The sequence below is a fragment of the Candoia aspera genome, chromosome 2 (assembly GCF_035149785.1).
Source record: "Candoia aspera isolate rCanAsp1 chromosome 2, rCanAsp1.hap2, whole genome shotgun sequence".
Taxonomy (NCBI): domain Eukaryota; kingdom Metazoa; phylum Chordata; class Lepidosauria; order Squamata; family Boidae; genus Candoia; species Candoia aspera.
Genome location: NC_086154.1, coordinates 255,441,504 through 255,461,642, shown reverse-complemented (window position 1 = coordinate 255,461,642; position 20,139 = coordinate 255,441,504). Strand labels below are relative to the sequence as shown.

General features: G+C 39.3%; 1 protein-coding gene across 2 annotated transcripts in view; it reads right to left on the bottom strand.

The window, feature by feature from the left end:
* The window catches only part of DYM (dymeclin), a 193,211-nt gene that overhangs the window by 120,714 nt on the left and 52,358 nt on the right, over positions 1 to 20,139 (bottom strand). For both annotated transcript variants that reach the window (XM_063295837.1, XM_063295838.1), the window contains exons 8-9: positions 19,339 to 19,464; positions 18,184 to 18,326 (exon numbers count right to left, since the gene is read on the bottom strand). In XM_063295837.1, the coding sequence (XP_063151907.1) occupies positions 18,184 to 18,326; positions 19,339 to 19,464 (269 nt within the window). The remainder of the gene's footprint in view (positions 1 to 18,183; positions 18,327 to 19,338; positions 19,465 to 20,139) is intronic.

Genomic DNA, 20,139 nt, shown 5'->3' with positions numbered 1-20,139 from the left:
TCACTTCTGCTCACTTGTATCAATTAAATGGGCAGAATGAAGGAGGACTGGCCAAGATTGCCATGGGTTGGACAGACAGAAATAACGACTATTTCCTCATAACACAAGGGAAGGAAATAATCTGGCTTAATCTAAGCCGTACTCTGCCTATCTTGGATTCTGACACACAACGTAATTTCAAATTGACAGCAGTCTAAGTTTTTTTATGCATTACATTTATATCCCATCTTTCTTGTAGAAGCTCAAGGAGTTGCACATTAGGATCTCTCTCACTGTATCCTCATAATAATTTTGTGAGGTTGGGCTGAGAAACATGACCAGCCTGAAGTTACCCAGAAAACTCCACGATCCAATCTTTCTGGTCCTGTCCAATGCCTCAGGTCTTCCCTTGGAAAGTTTAAACCAGCCTTCCCCAACTTGTACAGCACAACTGGAAACCAGTAGATGGCAGGAGCTGATCTAAACACACACACACACAAACATTTTCACTGTAATAAACCTGCACTTTTTAGAATGTGTGAAGGTCACTTCTACTGTATTTCCCTAAATGAACGCTGTCAAGGCTTCTTGAGCAAAGAGTTTGCTTTTCCACAATATTTTTACATAGTTAGTAGGAGAAAATAATCAGTGTCATTCCACTCTCAACATTTATTCCTTATGTGCACATAACTATTGTCAGTTTCAGTTAACATCATGCAAGAGAACGGATAAGCCAGTATCTCTGCCAAATTGTCTGGATCATGCATCCTCTGGCATGCGGTTTCCAGAGCTTGAGCGGAGAGCTGACAGGGTGAGTTAAGATAGTGAGGTCTTGTGACCGACCCCTGCACATCAGTGGCACCAGCAAGGCTAGACCGAGGTTCCAGCTTCTGAGCCTTGGCATGCTTGCTTCCTGACTGACTGGACATATTTGCTAACCAGCCAACTCTGTTTCTAGCTGTTTTTTTCCCCCCCTCTCTCACTCTCTTCTGCAAAGGCAATCCCTTTTGCTCCTAAAATCACATATGCCGAAAGGAGTGGTTCATCCTGTCACTTTTAACACATAATTTCAAGCTTCATAATGTAAACACCATTAAATGTTGGAGGATATAGGCAGGTTTCTTATTAGGATGACATTTTGGCCATTTTCTAAAGCCTTTTAAGAGAAGCTCTTCTGAGACGCTAATGACCTCAAGAGGAAGAAACTTAAAAAAAAAATTAGCCAACTACATTTCTCTGTTAAACAAATTTTATATACCATGTATGCAAACACATCCTCTCAGAAGGAAATCAGTTCAGCTGCCCAGTTGCTACTCCAATCAACTACATGTGCCAAGACGAACTCCTTCTGCAACAATGCCCAGGGGTCCTCTGTGCCTACTTTGTTTTAAAAACTTTTTCTATACATGTTTGGCTTTACTTTGTTTTTTTCCAATTTCATATTGTGTTGTTATTCAACTTAGCGTGAATAACCTTGGCAGTTAGGCAATAGGAAGCCAACGCAAGAAATACCTTTATTAAGCAAGTAAGTCCTTTGGCTGAAATCATTTTACAAGCAGGATGGTATTTCTTGGATGTATTGACAAAATAGAATAATAAAACTTACTTTTCTATATGGGTTTAGGACATCTATTTATGACTTGCAGGTTTTATAGGCCACTCCAATCAATTGTAACTCTGCAGAGCCCTAGTAACAAAAGCATACCTACTTATAAGCAACCTGATGTTCGATCCGGAAACTGAAACTCTCATTTCTGTACAGAGATAGAACTGGGTTACTGTCTAAAGATGTAGAAACATGTTACAGAGGAAGTTATGGTCTGTACTATACATGCTACTAAGGAGAAATGTAAATTACAACTCAGAAAGTTATCTTTTTCATCTTTCACCTAACTAGAATGAAGTAATAAGAAAATCATAATTGCAATCTTTACATGCCAAGCATAAGTTACAAGCTTCATTCTGAAATCTTCCATCTGCATTAGTTGGCAAAGGCTTATTCTAAAATCTATTTAATTTTCACTGAATTTAAAATCCATTAATTTATAGTTTAAGATGCCCTCATAACAGAACTTTCCAAAGATCGCACATTCCATAAATGCAGCTCTTTAATTTTCAGTCATGCAAAGTTCTGGCAAATCAAAGCACTGCTGAAAATATTCCATAAGCTCATGTGACTTTCAGAAGGCAAAACATAATGCTAATGGATACTGGCAACAGGGATTAAGAATAAAACTAACAGTACAAGCCCAGCTATGCAAACAAAACTTTACATCAAACAGGAATATAGGAAAAAACATTTTGGTCCAATGGCTGCAACTGAACTACACTGATTTAAAAAAAACGTTGCTTTATTAAATGCAATTATATAAATGCTGTAGTTGGCTACAAAACATAGGACAACAGACACAAATCTGCTGCTATGCAAGGATAAGTCCAATAAAAACAACTTAAATTATAACTATGAAGAAAAATGAATGAGCTCCTTCATCTATTGCCATATAAGATAGGAACAGTTGCTGGAGATCAAGCAAGGAGGATTTAAGCAAGACACATCATACCAGTTAATCACATCATACAAGCATACAGTAGAAGAGGTCATTTAGATCATAGAGTTCAACCCTTCAGGGCAGGATTTACACCAGATGGCTATCTACACTTCACTTGAACACATTCAGTGAAGCAGATTTGTTAGAAGTATGCAAAGAATTCTGCAGAAATACAGAGGATATGTAAGGGAACTATATAGAAAGACTTTTTACTCCGCCTCTCCAGAAAGCACCATTTTTTTCTCAACAGCTCTGGCACCTCTATTACTTCCATCCTATCCTACAAAATACTGTTGGGCATACTTGCTTAAGACAATAGCAATTTTGTAGTAGGAAGAAACTTTGGGGAAAGAGAGGGAGCAAATGCAATCACATTTGGATAGACCAGTGTTTCTCAACCTTGGCAACTCGAAGAAGTGTAGACTTCAACTCCCAGAATTCCCCAGCCAGCATGGCTGGCTGGGGAATTCTGAGAGTTGAAGTCCACACATCTTCGAGCTGCCAAGGTTGAGAACACTGGGACAGACTGTCAGGTTCAATCTTTCTGGTCACATTACAAGTTGTGGATGGCTTTAAAAACACTGATACTTTCATGAAGGACAAGCAGAAAGCCTCCATCGGTTTCAGAAGACCAATGGCAGGAGGGAGGTATATATCCATTTCCTGCTTAGGATCACTCAAAAAACACCACTGTGTGAGTTGCCCTGATCCCACAGGGCTATTCTTATGTCCTTTAACCAGATATATTTTTACCAAGAGGGATTTGCAGAGGCGATGCATTCTTATATTAAGCTGCAGAAGCTGGAAGTGATCAGCCTTTTAAAAAAGAACATCAAAAGGAGTCCATGAATATGTACCCTACAAATAATGTATTGGGACTGCCATTCTTATTCAGTCATGAAATATGAATGTTTGTGTTGTGACAACAGAGTTTGTATTCTTCCAATAAGGCACCTCTGGGGGTACTCCAGCCGCCTGAAATAAGTCTAGTGTAAGTTGAAAAAGCAGCAACTACCCACATGTGAATGCACTCCATAGAATAACGTGCTAAATCCTAAACAGAGAATGTAAATAAACAAAAAATGCATGCAATAGAAGAAAACTTGTTATATATACCCATTTTATATACCTCCTACTCTTCCATGAGATTCCTAGTGGCCTCCATCTCAACCTGCGGATCAAGCCCATCTGCTCAGCTTCTGAAATATTAAACCATTTGGTGTGTCCAGACCATTCTCTATGTTCTTCAACAAAGCAAGTTTTCCAAAACCACAAACATGATCCAGAAAGATGAAGCAAATATATTTCCCTGAAGCACTTGATGACTGCAGTGGAACTTTCCAGTTAGCTGTCTTTTTCTTCTTGATATATTTTGTTTCCTTTTAATTTTTATCTGTAAGACGCCCAGAGTGGGCTGTGAAGTTGGGCAGCCTTAAAATTGAAATAATTACAAAATAAAAACGTTTAACCTCAGAACAAAACTCTCAAAACATAGCCAAGCAAAACTATGGTCATATCAAGGGTGCTTTTGTTTACACTTTAGTAAACACCTTTTGAGCAATTAAGGGGGGTATTTAAGTTTGAGCAAAAAGAGAATGGAAGCAAGTAAAAGGAAGACAGGTAGAATGAAAATAGAGCTGCAAAGGCATCAGACACTGTTCCAAAATACTACCTTTATAACCGAGGCTTCTAACTGGTATGGTTGCAATGCTTTTCTCATATGGAAACAGCGTTTCTTTAAATTAATTTTGGAAACTAAACAGGATGGGGAAAAGAGAAGCTGGCACAGAGCAGGACTGGAGATTCCCAACAAAATCCCTACATTTTGATCCATCAATTGTGTTCTTTCTCTCTTTCCTGCTAAGATATAATACATGTCATCTTTTTCCTTCTTCGCTCTACCTTCCTACCACCTGAAAAAATGCATTAGGTAAAATAAAGCATCAGCAAGTCAAACAATGCAAAATGAAACATTTGCAAACTGCATCTACAAATCAAACAAATGAATAAAATACAGAAAATGAGTTGGATCTAGAGATTGCTATATGGAACTTGGCTCGCACAACAGGACCTTTTCCCCCTCTCATAAATGCAATGCATTCCCTTGCCAATTAAAAAAAACCCCTAAGAATACTGAATAAGGAGAATCTGTGTAATAGAATGGTATGAGGCAAATCACAAGAACTGGATAAGTGGAAGTGCCATTTCCCATGAGAAAGACATCTCAAGATGTCTTGTATTTGCAAAAAGCTTTCTCTCCCCTTCAGAATTCTAAGTATTTTAAAAGTATGGAATTCTTCTCTTCTTTATTCTTTGCCCTATATTCATATTACATCCAACTTTAAAGGCCTGTGTGACTAACAGAGAACCTTAAAACAGATGTTTACAGCTATGTTTGCAAGTCCTTATTTTTTAAATAATTTTTTATTGAAAGTTTTGACAGCAACAGTAAAAGAAAATGCAAGCTAAACTCAGAGAGAGGAGAGAATAAAGAAAAAAGAATAAAAGGTGTACAGAAAAAAAGAAAAAAAGAGAAAAAAAGAAACATTTGAAGGAGTAACTTCCAATCTTCATCACAACAAGTACGAACAGGCTTAATAATTCATCACCCTCTATAACGTTGCATGCAAGTATCTCTTCTTCCCATACCGCATCCCTTATCCATATCCAAATCCATAAATCATTAACATTTCAGTCCTGCTGTCAGCAAAAAGCCCATACAGGGATCCCAAATTTATACAAACATGTCTTATTTTAGCCTTGATCAAACAAACCAACTTTGTCCTCCTTCCTTTTGCTTCTAACAGTCCTAATCTTTAGTTCATTCAGATGCTATCATAGGATTTGATCCCTCTTCAATTTTTCTTTTTCCCATCTCAAAGGCTTCTTCAAGGCTTTAACCACCTTCTTTTGTAAGTCCAGTAAAAAGTCCTTATCCAGGCCAATCTCTTGGCTTGTCATTTGTATTTCCATTTTAATTGTTTTCTCTATCTTACAGTCCTTTTATTATTTTCCAGTATCTCTACATTTTTTTTTATATTCTGATATTTCTGCACCAGGCAAAAAATTGTTTCATCTCTTTATTTTGTAAATCTTCCAAGATGTTCTCTTTCACATCAATGATTTCTTCTTTAATACCTTTTGGATATAGTCTATTCATAGAAACGTGCATCATTGCTGAGACTGAAGCTTCTATTTTTTGATCCCATTCTTCAAAGATCTCCTGAAATATTTCAAACATCATAACGTTTTCTGTCATTTTGCAAGTTCCAGTGCTGACCAAAGACAAGAGACAGGCTTTTCACTTCCCCCCCCCCTTTTCTCTTTCTGCCTGGAATCTTTAGTTCCCTCTACAGGTAGTCAACTTACGACAACAACTGGGACTGGAATTTCCATCACTAAGTGATGCAGTTGTAAGCAATGTGGAAGTCCTGCCAGCTCCCCATAACCAAAATCAGTGGGGAAGCTAGCAGGAAGTTGTAACTCCCAGGCCAGTAGGCAGGTAAGTGGTTGCTACTGGGTGGGGGAGTTTACGAGGGAGTGTGTGAAAGGCGCCACACAGGTTGGGAGGGGTGTGCAGAGGGAGCAGCGCAGGTTGGGAAGGGTGTGCAGAGGTGTGCAACAAGTGCTGTGTGGGGTGGGGAGGCGCAGGTCAGGAAGGGCAAGCGGGGGTGCATGAGTGGCCAGTGTGGCACAAGCACAGAGGGGTTGTGGAGGGTGTGTGGGTGGGGGAGACTTAGCCCAGCAACCTGCGATGTTCCCTGTTGGCTTCCCCAGTGACTTCCTGGGGAAGGCGGCAGGGAAGGTTGCAAATGGCGATCATTTGCCTGCAGGAGACCGCTGTCCTGCAGTCTCCTTGTGAGGAGCATATCAGGAGAACAAGTGGGTGACCTCCTGTCCTCTCCTTATCTGGAAAGATTCTGTGGAACTGGTCTGTCTACTGGTCCTTTGGTTTTAGCTGTAGCAGAGATATCTTAGCTCTCCATTCCTCACCCGGAAGCTCCATTTGCAGTTCCTTGTTTATCTGATTTATAAGTTTCTTTTATACAGGATTCAAGGGAGCAACACAGCACTCCTTCCTCTCATTTCCTCCACCACCACCACGACTCTGTGAGGCAGGTTGAGCTGAGGGAGAATGATGTGTGAAAAGACCATCTCTTCTGAAAAAGTATAATGTTAGTTATTCTTATAAAAATAACTATTTCTTGGAGTGATGGAATAACTGGAAACGAAACAGGGGCATCCTTGGACTTTGGACTGACTGCACACTCAGGAAAGTAATTTTGGTGAATATTGGGAAACACAACTTCTGTGCTCTAGATCAGGAGGTTACAAAGATACATTGAAGGATGCCCTGACCTCCTTGGCAACATGATACTTGGAATAAAGCTGACTTAGCTCTGTCCTTATCATTAGTAGTGCAATTCCAACACGTGTTTATTTAAAACATCTCATTGTGTTCAACAGAAGTTACATCCCGGTTAGTGTGTTTAGAACTACAGGCTTCAAGCAGAAGTTCTGCGTGTCTTTCCAGAAGTCAGCCCTACTGAGTCTCTGAGTAACACCTGCCTTTAATGTGACGTTGCAAGAAGAGCTCCTGGTACCTATTTAGTCAAGCAGCCTGAAAAACTAAATCCAGGAGGATCCTATCTTCCTTTCCAACAGATGTCTTTAAAAAAAATTATTTCTTTTCAAGTAAGAAAAAGCAGTTGCATTCATACAGCAATTTGAGCAAGCAAGGTCCCTTTTACAGTCAGTACTTTGAAGATTTCACCTCCTATTAACATATACTGGCCTGGTTAAATGTTTGCCAAGGAAATTGTTACCTTTTTTTCTGCCTAGTTAAATTATTGGTGAAAGAGCCACAAGAACCTTTCTAAAGGCAGATAGCTTATGGGACTCCGAATGAAACTGAGACAAGCCTTGTTCCATCTGAAAGTATTATCCAAATGTATTATCTGAATTTCGTACTCCACCTTTTTCCAAGGAGCCCAAATTAATCTTTACAGGTCATGTCACTTTTCCCCCTCACCAAGCACGATGTTATATACAGAATCTCAGGTGTGCACATGCAACTGGCCAAAAGTGACCTTACTGCTGAGATGGAATACATACCCAAATCTTCCTTATCCAAGTAGAACACTCTAAACCAGTGCTTCTCAACCTTGGCAGCTTGAAGATGTGTGGACTTCAACTCCCAGAATTCCCCAGCCAGCATGGTTGGCTGGGGAATTCTGGGAGTTGAAGTCCATGCATCTTCAAGTTGCCAAGGTTGAGAAATCCTGCTCTAAACATTGTAGCTTTCTGTCTCCAAAGACAGCCAAAGTCTGCGGCACACAATTGATGCAAAATCCATCTGTAAGCTCAAAACAAGGTTACCATTACTCACTATTTGCCAACAGGCCATTAAGTGCTGTTCAGAACAAGGGAAGAGCCAAGTATTTTTCCTGAATCATCAGGAAATTTTTCATTCAACAGACCAGCTTGTTCAAGAGGGAACCCTGGGTTCTGTGAACATCTCTAAGGGTTTGTAGAGTTTTACAGTCGTCTCCCTCAGCCAATTACCTCACAGACCCAGAATTACAGAAATACACCAAAATTGCCAGGCTGGAAACATCTCAGATATAAGTTCTAAGTAACTAGTATATATTGGCTTTAAGCTTAAGTTTTATTGGGGTTTGGTGAGCTATTACAAGTTAGAGTGATTTTGCTGTCCCTGGTCAAAAACACATTAAAAAGAGAGCAGAGTCCAGAATTTTTTTTAAAAAAAATAAATGGGACAAATGGGACAGTCAAATTATAATGTTGGGAAAGCTAAGCTAGAGTGGTTGGTCCCTAGCTTCCATTTAGACCTTAACTGCTAAGCATAAATTCCTGAGGTCTAGCTAGCGCATATTCTAAATAATGCCTCCCTATGTATTTTTCACCAAAACAGACGACCAGGCATCAAAATACTTGGACTCTCAGTAAGCAGTATCAGCAACCCAGAATCTTCATCTTGGAAATAAAGAGAAAACTATTAATAGAATTATCTGAAAAATCACTTCAGGATTATTCTAAGAAAAGCAACAGACCTAAAGCATCTTTTGCCATTCTAGGTGCCCTCCCTCACAGTTTCGTCGATAATGTTGAAGCAAAGAGCCGGGATATACAGTATCTGTAGGGTTTGCCTGGCCTTTTTCTTCATTGCCCAGGGGTTCAATGGAGGGTACCAAAGACGACAATGTTAAAGGGCAATCTGGAGAAAAACTCTTGCTCAATCTTGTCAGACATTCTCAGTCAAAGGGAAGGCCAAGGAAGGAAAATGATCTCTCACTGGCTTTTCCAAGAAACTTATCGGCTTCCCCCGAAGGCCTCATCTGCAGCATCAGGAAGGTTACGCTGCCATTTCTCTCTGGCTTATGAATTCAAATTCCCATCGTAGCAACACCCAGAGTTCATCTGCCCACTTGACTAATCTAAAAGGAATGCTGTGGTCTCCAATGGAACGGGCCAATATATTTTGATCCAGCCTCTGCAGCTACACTATGATCTATATCACAGGGCTCTTTTTGCTAACTGATGTTTGTACATAGGTGGTGTATCTACCAGTAAGGAGGGGTGCAATTCAGGGCCAAGAAAGTTTGGAAACTAAAAGACAGGGTTTGATGGGTTTGTCTGGAATTAACCTCCTGGGACTAAAATACAAAATGAATGATACAATCCATCCCAAATACATGGTTCAGCTACAAGGCAACAAAGGATGAAATGTTCCACACTGTGATGGTTTTCCTAAGGCTGCCTGCAGACAGAGAGTGCCCACAGCCATATCAGTAACAACAGAGTGGTTCCAATCTATTCGTTTTTGTAACTGAAACACATTTAGTTGCATTAATCTGGATCACACCAACAAGTAGGAGTAAGATAATGTTTTCTGAAGCAAGATACCTTGCTCCCTATTTTAAAAGAGGATCCTGTGATATCCAAGAATTCTTCCATCATCTCCCAGTCCCATACATTGTTTTGATCATCATGCATATCTTTAGTGGGTTTCAGAACACTACCTAATGGAAGAACCCAGAATGAGCTCTGGGAAACATGAAGCAAAATTTTGAATTAGGGCAATCCAGGGGAATAATGTATAGAGAGTAGAAACTGGACAAGAGAGGACACTCAGAGAGCCAAAAATAATTAAGACATGGTCATGGAAGCAAAGGAAGTAAATGAAATGAAACCAAATGCTTTAGGAAGTATAGGAAAAGAAAATATGACTCCTGCAGGAAAAAATAAAAGATTAATCTCCCAAGAGAACAAATGGAAAGTGGTCATAAGGAAAGAAGATGGGGAAGCTGCTTAGAACAGAATAAAAGGAATTATGTTACAATGTACCCCAGAGTGTGTCGAGTTATGCCAATGGCAAATATGACAAAGGATGCATGTATACTGTGCATAGAGAGGACAAGTTGCAAAGAATATAATCAGAGCAAGGAATGGTTAAGTTTAAAAGAGGGAGAGAACCTGCAGAGGGATTTTGCTGGCAGAAAGGTCCTGGGTAGCACGCGGTCTGTTGCAAACAGTGAACATTTGTCAAAATAAATTAAAATGACTATAGGTAAAAGTGTGCTTCTGCTAATTGGTTATATGGAAGGGAGAGAGAGGGATGTCACAGAGCAACATAAAAGAATGCAGTGAAAGCAGGGTACTTACGAAGTATGTGTGCTAAAACAAGGAGAGATAGCATCAAGAATGAATGTGCACTGAATGACCGTACAAAAGTGAATGACTGTTCAAAAAAGTACGCCAAGGCGTTTTGATCTTAGAGAGAGTATGAATGAAATCCAAATTGCAAAACAATATACGATGGAAGAGTAAATGGGTCAAGAGGAAGAGCAAGACTGAGATAGTCATAGTTGAATGATGAGATCATCAAAAAGGGAGAAGTGAGACGTTTAGAGAACAAAAAGTAACGCATGAGGCAGTGTACAGACACAGTGGAACCAAGGGTGGTTTGCAAAGATAGAAAGATAACAAGAAGTACAGTGCAGTGAATGGTGTTGTTGTAAACTAGACTTAGCTTACTTCCTTTTCTTTTTCTGATCTTATAGCTTTAAGTTATTACTACTTCCTACTCCTTTTCTGCACTTTGCATAACATGGCACACTCCAGAAGGAACTGAGGGATGGGTATGCATGTATATAACACCATGGGTTACCACACAGCTTGGCTGGCTGAAACATGATTCGCTCATTTGTAAAACTTGGAAGAATCTCACAAATGCGAGCCTGACAGAAGCTGCTGCAGTCTGTGTACATTTGCTCTGACTAAGCAACTCAAGAAAAAAGTAACCAAGTAGGAAAGAACAAGGTGAACTGTCAGGAGGGCTGACATTTCAGGCCCTCTTTAAAAGGAAATAAAGGATGCAAGTCAGACAAAAGAGGAAGGAAGTTCCATGTACAAGGAGGGGCAAAGGGCAAAGGAAAGAAAGCTAAATAAGAATGGCAGGATTCAATCCAAAAAGACACTTAGTAAAAAGTCTGAGGGAAAAGGCTTGAACGCTGGACGACTTTAATGAGAACACAAGCTTGCAGGGCAGCAATGCTTTATTTGCAGAAGACCTTCAGTGCAAACTTTCCCTTGTCTGAAGAGCCCACTGTGTACCCATATAGATGGAAAAATCGTATCCTTGATGGAAGCCAGATTCTTGAGGCCTAGAATAGGAAGAGATTTACATACAGAAAAGGAGCTTGAATTGGATGTGAAGAGAAAAAGCCTCGAAGTGCAAGAAGATAAAGTACATGATCCTAACCAGGTTTACTATTCAGCAGGAGTAATAGAGTTCAGTTCAGTAGCTAGAAGATGAAAATTGAAAACGACCAGGACAATGAAACAAAAAAGCCTCCTTTTAGCCAGAACATTAGGACACTGGCTAAGCAACAGAATACTTTGTCCAGTTCTTCAATAAAACCTTGTGTCAGAGGCCCACAACTGGGCTTTTTCACTTAACGATAAGGAATTTAATGTTGATTTCACTCAGTTTTCCCAAAGGAAGGTACTAGTACTGGCCAGATGAGTCAGAGGCCAAAGTATAAGGACAGCTGTAACTCAGGAAAAATGTCTTAAGGATGTCTCAGTAGGAGACAGGTCTCCTTTAGTACCATACCACAAGCTGTGAAACTACCTTATATTGTTCCCATCATGGTGTCATTTTGCTCCAAGCCATTCACCCCAAAAATGTCACTGAACAAACCAACAGGTCAACTTGTCCAACTTAGTTGTTGCCACATAAAACCCCAGATCTACAGTATTTCTCTATAATGACCAATCTGGAAAGGAGGTGATCAAATTTAATCTCTCACAACTAAGTAGTTAGCTTCATCCAGATACTGCTATTTTGTTAAGTGCAGAAACACTGCTTTAGTCTTATGATAATTTGGCTGGGCAAACGTTCACAGAAGAAAAAATGTTTTTGGTGGCTTGTTCAAAAGGAAAAACAGCCATTTATCAGAGGTTCTATTAAAAAAAACAACCCTTGTGTTGGAAACTCTAGCTTGGCAGAACACATTTCATTAGAGCTGGTTCTTTTAAAACTTTCGGTGAAAAAATAACGTTGCTTATTATAATCCTGCTAACAGCTTGACCTAAATTAAAAGAAATAAATGTCGAAGCCAGAGACTTTCTTACATGCTTAACCTGGCCTTTGTGTGTGTAAACAAACAAAAATGAAAAGAGGAAAAGAAGAAAACTTCCCTCAAACCTTCACATCCAAAGAGGCAAATTAAGATAAATTCCCTTCCTTGTCACAGCTGTTGCCCCAATTCTATCTGAACACTTTTCTTAATACTTATTGCGATCTTGGTCTTAGGGAATGTGTGTGCGTGCGCGCGCACACACGTGGGGAGGGGCTGTTAAAAAGTAACACTGCCCATGTGGAAGCTGCTGAGAAACACTTTCCTGTGGCAGTAACTCCATGTCGCCAGTTGAGTATTTCCAGGAATCTCTGATTCAGCTTGAATGTTTATAACATGTCCATGCCAAAGACATGGGATGTACAAAGTTGGCAAGCCTATAAGCAAACTCACAAGGTCTGGGCTATAAAGTGGGATGTGCACCACTCCAAAGAGCAGACAGCTGGATTAGTGGGGAACTGCATCTACAGGATAACGGGAAAAAAGGCACGTGAATATGCTAGACAATATTCATACTATTGGGAAGATAAACCTAAGTTTATAGCATATGTTGGCTAACATGTCCAACGAAAAAAGTCACCCAAATCATTTCGAGGTTGAAAATTCCAAAAGGATTTCATGCAGCTTACCAGCCTTCAGACCACAAGGAAACCACTTACTCATGTCCCTTGGTTAGCATCCCAACATTGGGAGTCTGGTTCTCTTTCAAGATAAGAACAAGTGTACACTCTTTTAAAAGGTCCGGCTTGAATTTTTGTGGAAAAAATAAGTTTTAGGAGGCCTAAGATGTTCTTGTCTTACCTTCTTCTTTTCATTTTTGTTTTTCCTATTTTTGCATCTGCTTTGGAGCAATCCTGACCCCTATCCCCAGTTTGGATCTTCCTGCTGGCAATATGAACCGCCCAGAGTCCCTCTTCTCAGGGGAGATGGGCGGTGGCAAAATTTGAAAAATAAATAAAAATAAATAAATGATCTAGCTAATCACCTGCAAGCATGATAACAAAGCCACATGGTGTGGCCAGTTGGATTTGACTACATCAAGTTATTATTCAAAAGTAAATTATTGTCACCTATATACCCTGCTTGCATAAACACTTGAGGCTCCAAAGTCATCACAATACAAAATCAGCATGGAGGCAAAATGTTGACTTCTTTTTGTTAGCTTAAAAAAAACCCCACTGAAAAAAGGGGTTTCACTCCCATTTTGGGCCAGCACTAATTGTTACCTACAGTTTTACAGCATATGTCACTACCTTACACAAGTTAAAAGTATGTTCACCAATATCATTTTCAAAGCACTGTTTCATGTATTTAATTACAATATCTACCTTAACAGAAACACTGCCATTTCTATTCAGTATTAAACACTTTTCCCTACAAGAAATCTTAAAACATTCAATTTAAATATGCAGTCAACCCATCACCGATCAAGCTATCCATGAAATTTCACTGACGGGGGTGGGGGAGGGAGTTTTGTCACTTTGAAGCAGCAGCAGGGTTGTTGTTTTTTTTAGAAAATTCTGAACTAGAAAAAAAATCGGATTTCTTAAAAAAAGTCAGCACAGGAATAATTTCTTTTCCTGAAAAAAACTGCCAAATATCAGTTGATGCAGGACACTGCTATTTGTGTAGAAAAATGTGCATCATCTGTGAGGTAAGTTGAAACATTTTCTGTGGAAAAAATAAAACAATTTTTTTTTCTAGAACCTTTAGTTACTTTGAGGTAGGAAAAAAGGTAAGTTACTCTTCAAAGAAAGGGAAATTTTTAACTATGCAGGGAGCATAGCCTGAGCTGAGATTAGAAAAAGCAGAATACATTTTTTCATTGGACTGGTGTGCCCAGAGTGCCACAGGATTTTACCTGCAAAACCCATGAGTTGTGATGCCATCTGGCATTCACAAGAACCACAATTTCCATCCCAGAAAGAGAAAACCCACTGTTGCGTCTCATGGAGGATTTTCCTAAGTGATCCAGGGCTTGAAATCGCATAGGCAGGTAGAGAACCCAGACCGCTGTCTGCTAGATATATCATTTTGAACCCTTTGAGAAAAATGGCAGAAGCATGGTGCCAGGCTTGGAAAAGGAAAGAAGCAAGTACAAATGAGTCCCTGATACCGTGAGATATACCCAGGAGGGCAGAAGTAAAGACAGTCCTCCCCATCCATTTCCAAATTCATTAGATTTTATTTATTTGACTTATACAAGCTGCAATCAAAGTATTGGTAGTTTACGATACATCCAGAAATAAACACTGAACATCCACAGTATAGTTATAAAAATAAATACAAATAAAAAAAATTGCTAACCCCCAACTGCACATGAACTGATCAGCAACTGATGGTGCTAATTCATGCCCCAAAGCATCTCCAAAATAGCTTGGCTTTTGTTTCAAAGAGCGGGCACAGCAACAGAAAAACAGCACCTGCTGACCCTACACCCCTTCACCTAGCAGAAGTGGGGAACCGCAAGCAGGATTACCCACAGTTTCTATACTTGAAATGCATGAAGACCTTTCATATGTCTCTCAGTGAAGTTTTATTCCAAAGGACAAAGACATGCTCTTTTACTGCCTCCATGAGGAGAATCAAACACACTGTCATGGTCAAATTTAAACTTTTCTTGTAAGTTAACCTGAAATTCAGTTGGAACACAGCTGAGCAAAGTACTTCCTGAATTTCTTTTTACAAAAGATAGCACTTTACATGAGTAGATTACAAGCTTCCTTGCACACAATGTTACCTAATGATTAAAGGGGATGGGAGACTTACTTCATTATGGCCACATCTCTCAAGCTTCTTTACTTCAAACCCAGCTCTTAAAAACAGTCTACCCTGTACCTTTTCCTCCTTAATCCAGCACCAGATATCAATTCTGCAGGTTTGCCCAGGAAAGGAATAGCCAATGGGGCATCCCTAGTTGCTACAGCATTCCAGAAACATTTTAAAAGAAAATTAGAAATGGTTGAAATCTTAAATGATTGCCAAACATCATGAGATTTTAGATTCATGGTACTTTAGAAGACTCCTGCATTACTGTATTGTTCTTTACAAGGAAATACATTCATGGAAATTCTGTTGAAAGTTTGCCCATTTTAATAATTTATTTTTTCTTTTGGCACCAGCACAATTGTGCAAGATTGTGCAATGACTCTTGGTACCTGAAAAGTTTGCCAATTTCAGGCACAGATCCTTGCAGCCCCCAAACCCTGAAGGGCTTCTCCAATACAGGTAAGGTCATCCTAAATACCATTGCAAATTCACAAGAAGCACCTTGGTGGAAGAGAAAAACCCAGCTGTGAATAAACAGATGAGAACATTTAGCTTTTATGCTACAATTTCTAAAATATTATGCTAAAACTAGGGAGCTAAAGAATAATGTATTCCTAGACCAGATCCTTCAAGGAGCAATTGGGAAGAGATTCTTGAAGGAAAAATAGGATATGAATAATAGTAAATGTCAAACTATTTGGGAGCTGCCTAAAACTGAAAGTGATTCTTTCCAAGCACGATTCTCACAGACTCTCTTTAGCAAGATTTATTGAAAAGAATGCATAGAGTTACAAAAATTCCAGCAACTGAACTATTTCCCATTTAGAACCAAAATATTCCAGTGTACATTAGGGTGGAGTATGCCTGGCTGTCTGGTAAGAAGGCAGGTTTTTCCAGTGATAACAGAGAAGCCTGCAGAACCATCTCCCAAATCTTTATCCATCTGGGAACCAACTCTTCCAGGAAATAACTTCTTTTTTTAATGTATGCACTGATCTCATAAAAGAAGTTTTCTTGGAGATTTTCAAAACGCAACCACAAAGACCATTAAAAACTCAAACACATTACTACGAAACCCAGTATTCAAATTATATAGTGAGCCTGATTGATTAAAGAAATTTTGCTAGCCTTAAAAGACCATAAAGATGTTATCTACCACACTTTTATATGTGGACCTGGAGCACAACCCATTAAGAGGAATTTAAATTTTGGGGAGAAGGTAATTCCATGAACTTCAGTTAATAGACAGATATAACAATAACAATAAAGACCTCAGACTGTTATAGAAAAGAAGATGTGGAAATAGTCAAACTGATGAAAAACAACTGGAGAAAATAAAAAAAAATATTGTGGTTTGCACTTCAAGATTGAAAACTATAGAGGAAAAAATGGATTGTAATACCAATTGTATCTGGAGCTCTTGATGCAATACCAAAAGGATTCACCAAATATTTAGAAATTTTGAAGTTACTGCCCTTGATACCATTAATTTTGCGAAGATCAGCCTACTTGGAACAGCATGCATTTCATAGTGATACCTCACTGACTTCTAGGTCCTTGGCAAAATCCCAGATAATTGAAGTCAACACCCAATTGATTAGGCAGTAATATTCATTTGGATTAATAGAATACTAATAATGCTGCAATGACAAACTCAGAAAAATTCATAAAGAACAAGGACATTTCAATGACAAAAAAATAGAACGACAGCAATGAAGTTTCTAACAGTAATGTACAGTTCTGACAGGTGAACACTAAACCAGATGGCTGACACTTTCAAACCTTGTGTTTGGTGACTGTTACCAAGCGTATCATCAACTGCATCAAGAACCAATCAATCAGACTGATTCCCTGAGATGATAATCTGCAAGCAAAAACTCACATGTTGTGGGCATATGATGCAAGTGAATGGTGATTATGCCTGGCAGGCTTGAAGGCAATAAAAGAATGGGGAGACAACAGATAAAATGGATGGAGGAGGATCAAAGAGATTATTGGAGAGAGAGAGTACTTGGAAGATCTGTAGGCTATTGCTGATTGATTGAGATGGCACACATTTGTTAATGCAGTTACTAGTAGTTAGACTCAACTCAATGGCACCTAACTAGCCCAAACAAAATGTCATTATGTTCTTCAACTATCTACTTGAAATTAAAACAGCCCAGAGTTGCTGGGAGTCGGGTGGCATATAAAATTATTATTATTATTATTATTATTATTATTATTATTATTATTATTCCAAAGCTACAGGGCATTTTTTGTAAACCTGACTTAAACCCAATAATCTAGACCTACAGATGCATAATACTTGCATCTCAGTTCATCCAGGACTCTTCTTTGCTGCTTTCTATTGCCTTGAGAAAAACATTAAGGATGCAAATGTGTTTAGGATTAGCATTTAGTTCATTGTGGGGTCTTTAGCAGAGAGGAAGTGCAGACAATTTGGTTTAATTGTTTTTTTGTTGCAGGAGAGTTACACAGAGGGAGGAGAAAAAGAGGAAATAAAATACATATGAAGGTCTTTGTACCACACACATAGCACTGTGGTTAGGGCTTGTTAGCATTCCCTACAGACATGGAATTGATTCATACTGAAAAATAAATACCCAAAGAGGCTGGGTAGACCAAAATGTGATTTCTATCACAACTGAAGGGAAGGCCGGTCCATACATTTTATATCAGTGTATCAGACTAGGCATGTGCTGACACTGTATAGAAAGTAACATACAACTGGACAGGCAGCTGCTACTGCAATGAAACAAAACCGACTATCAAATGCTCACAAAAGGATGGCTCTTGAGATGAATTACAGTATCTTTTCATGGGATTTACCAAGGAGATGAACAAGCAACGCAAGTAGGATACTTGACATGTCCAGAATCACAGGCTTGAAAATCTCACTTGGTATCGCCGTTGAAGAGTTCAGGATCTATGGGACTGAACCTATAAATACCTGTTAACTCTGCTCTTTGAAACTTCTTGAGGGTTAGCTGTCGTAGCCGCCTCCATGGCTAGTAGGAAAGGAGTGAAATTACATACAGATACAGATTCCAGGGGGTAATAAAAGGTGCCAATTCTATTTCTTTTGAAAGGGGAAAAAAGTGTATACCTAGCTTAGACATATGACATCTCCCAAAACACCCACACACACACACACGAATGAAAGCATTGAATGTTTGATAGTCATAGATACAGGCAACAGTAGCACAATTCAGACTCACTTGCTACTCCTGATGCAATTCCATAAAGCAGTCCCCCTCCTTCTGACTCTGGCTGAAAGACAAGGGAACCTGGAGGAGGCCTTCTTTCTTGTCGGATGAAGTTATATAACAAGGTTTTCACTAGTCTGCTGGTGTATGAGAGACTGGCAATACAAAAGAGCCGAAAGTTTAGGTGGATTTGTGACTGCACTAGGATGAACTCAAATCATCCCTTTCATTTCCCTCTATTTTGCAAAGCTATCTAAAATGCAAAAGTTTAAAAGTACTTTTTTCAAAGTGAAAACAGATCACCAAGAGATACATCTCAAACTGGAATCTCTCATTTGATGCCTACTAGACACTCTTGATTCTTCTGAATTTGAAGAAGGCTTGTGTTATTTAATTTTTTTTAACTAGGATGCTAAAAGGGGGTGCTAGTTTGCAAACTCTGAAAATAAGCACAAGTTTCCCATGACCTTTTTATATACAGAAACCACTTTGGAACATAAAAAAAGTTTGCCGCCATTTGTTCTGTTACATGGGAAAGTGATACAAAGGACTCACGGGGACACAGCACTGGAGACAGAACCAATTTGCATATATGGGACAGCCTGCTCTCATCCTGGTTCTAGTAAACTCTAAAAACTGAAATGCCCTTTCTCCAGAGAGTCTCAGAAAGGGAAATGATAAATACCTTACTGCAAACTGAAACTTGAGGCTTAAGCAACCTGGTGCCTCTTAAATATTTGAAGTACAGTTCCCACAATCTCTTGCCACTGGCCATGCTGGCTCAGGCTGATGAGTGCTAACGTCTAAAACATCTAGAGAACCATGGGCTTCCTGCTCCTGCTATAAATAACGAATTTCTAAAACTTGCTCTAAAAATGCAGAGCCATTCAAATTCACTACATATCCCACATCTATGAAGTGGAACTGTATACAATAGTTTCATCTCAGCATATTTATTTAACAACCTGTTGTTTAGGTGAGGTAAAAATAGTTCTTATTGCCCAGAGAGTCAGTTTGTTATCAGCTTGGGAGATCTTTCAGGAGCACAAATTAACTTATAGCTAAATAAAAGCATTTGCTTTTCCAGGGTAAATGCAAGTGCTATGCTCATTAAACTCCAGTAATTAAAACTACCTACTTACAAAGTAGCACTATAGTCTGACCTACCATCGGCCATGCATAAGGTACTTATGAATGATGCTCTTCCGCAGAATTTCCTTGTGGAAAAGCTGACAGGAGAGAAAAACGACAAGAGTTGTCACAGCTTCCAGCGAAATGCTGTATGTAATGTCTCTGCAACAAATGAAGACATAAAGCATTAATTAACACCAATGAATATATATTTACTAACTGCCTTTTTCCCTATTATCTGCAAATATTTGCCATAATGTTTGCAATGAACCTGGCTCAAAGGAGTCCCTGACAAAGAAAAGCCCCCAAATCTCATCAGCATGAATTCACAGACTCTCTTCCACATGTATTTACAAGTAAGAAATGAGTTAAGAACACCCTGGGAGGGGAAAAAAAAGAAGAGGAAGACCAGCAGCAGATGGATGGACCCAATTACAGTGGCAATGGGGGCACCCTTGGAAGACCTGAAGGACCAGGTTGGGGACAGATCCCGCTGGAGAAAAACCTATCTATGTGGTCGCTAAAGGTCAGCCATGACTTGATTGCAAGTAATCAATCAATCAACAAGAACACACCATTCAATAACCTTACATGTCTACCTTTGTTATTGCTTCCCATTGCTTTTGAATAGTCACCAGCCTTCATACACAAGCAACCAGGATGTGGAGGGTGCAGGGGGGTTCACCTAGCTTAATCCTTGGTGTTTCTAGGCAGAGCTGAAAAGACCCCAACCAAAAATCCAGAGCCATTGCCAGTGAGTTATTGAAGACAATAAAGGGCCCTGTTAGTTAGAGTTAGTGAGTTATTTATTTATTGTGCCCTCAAGTCAGTCTTGAC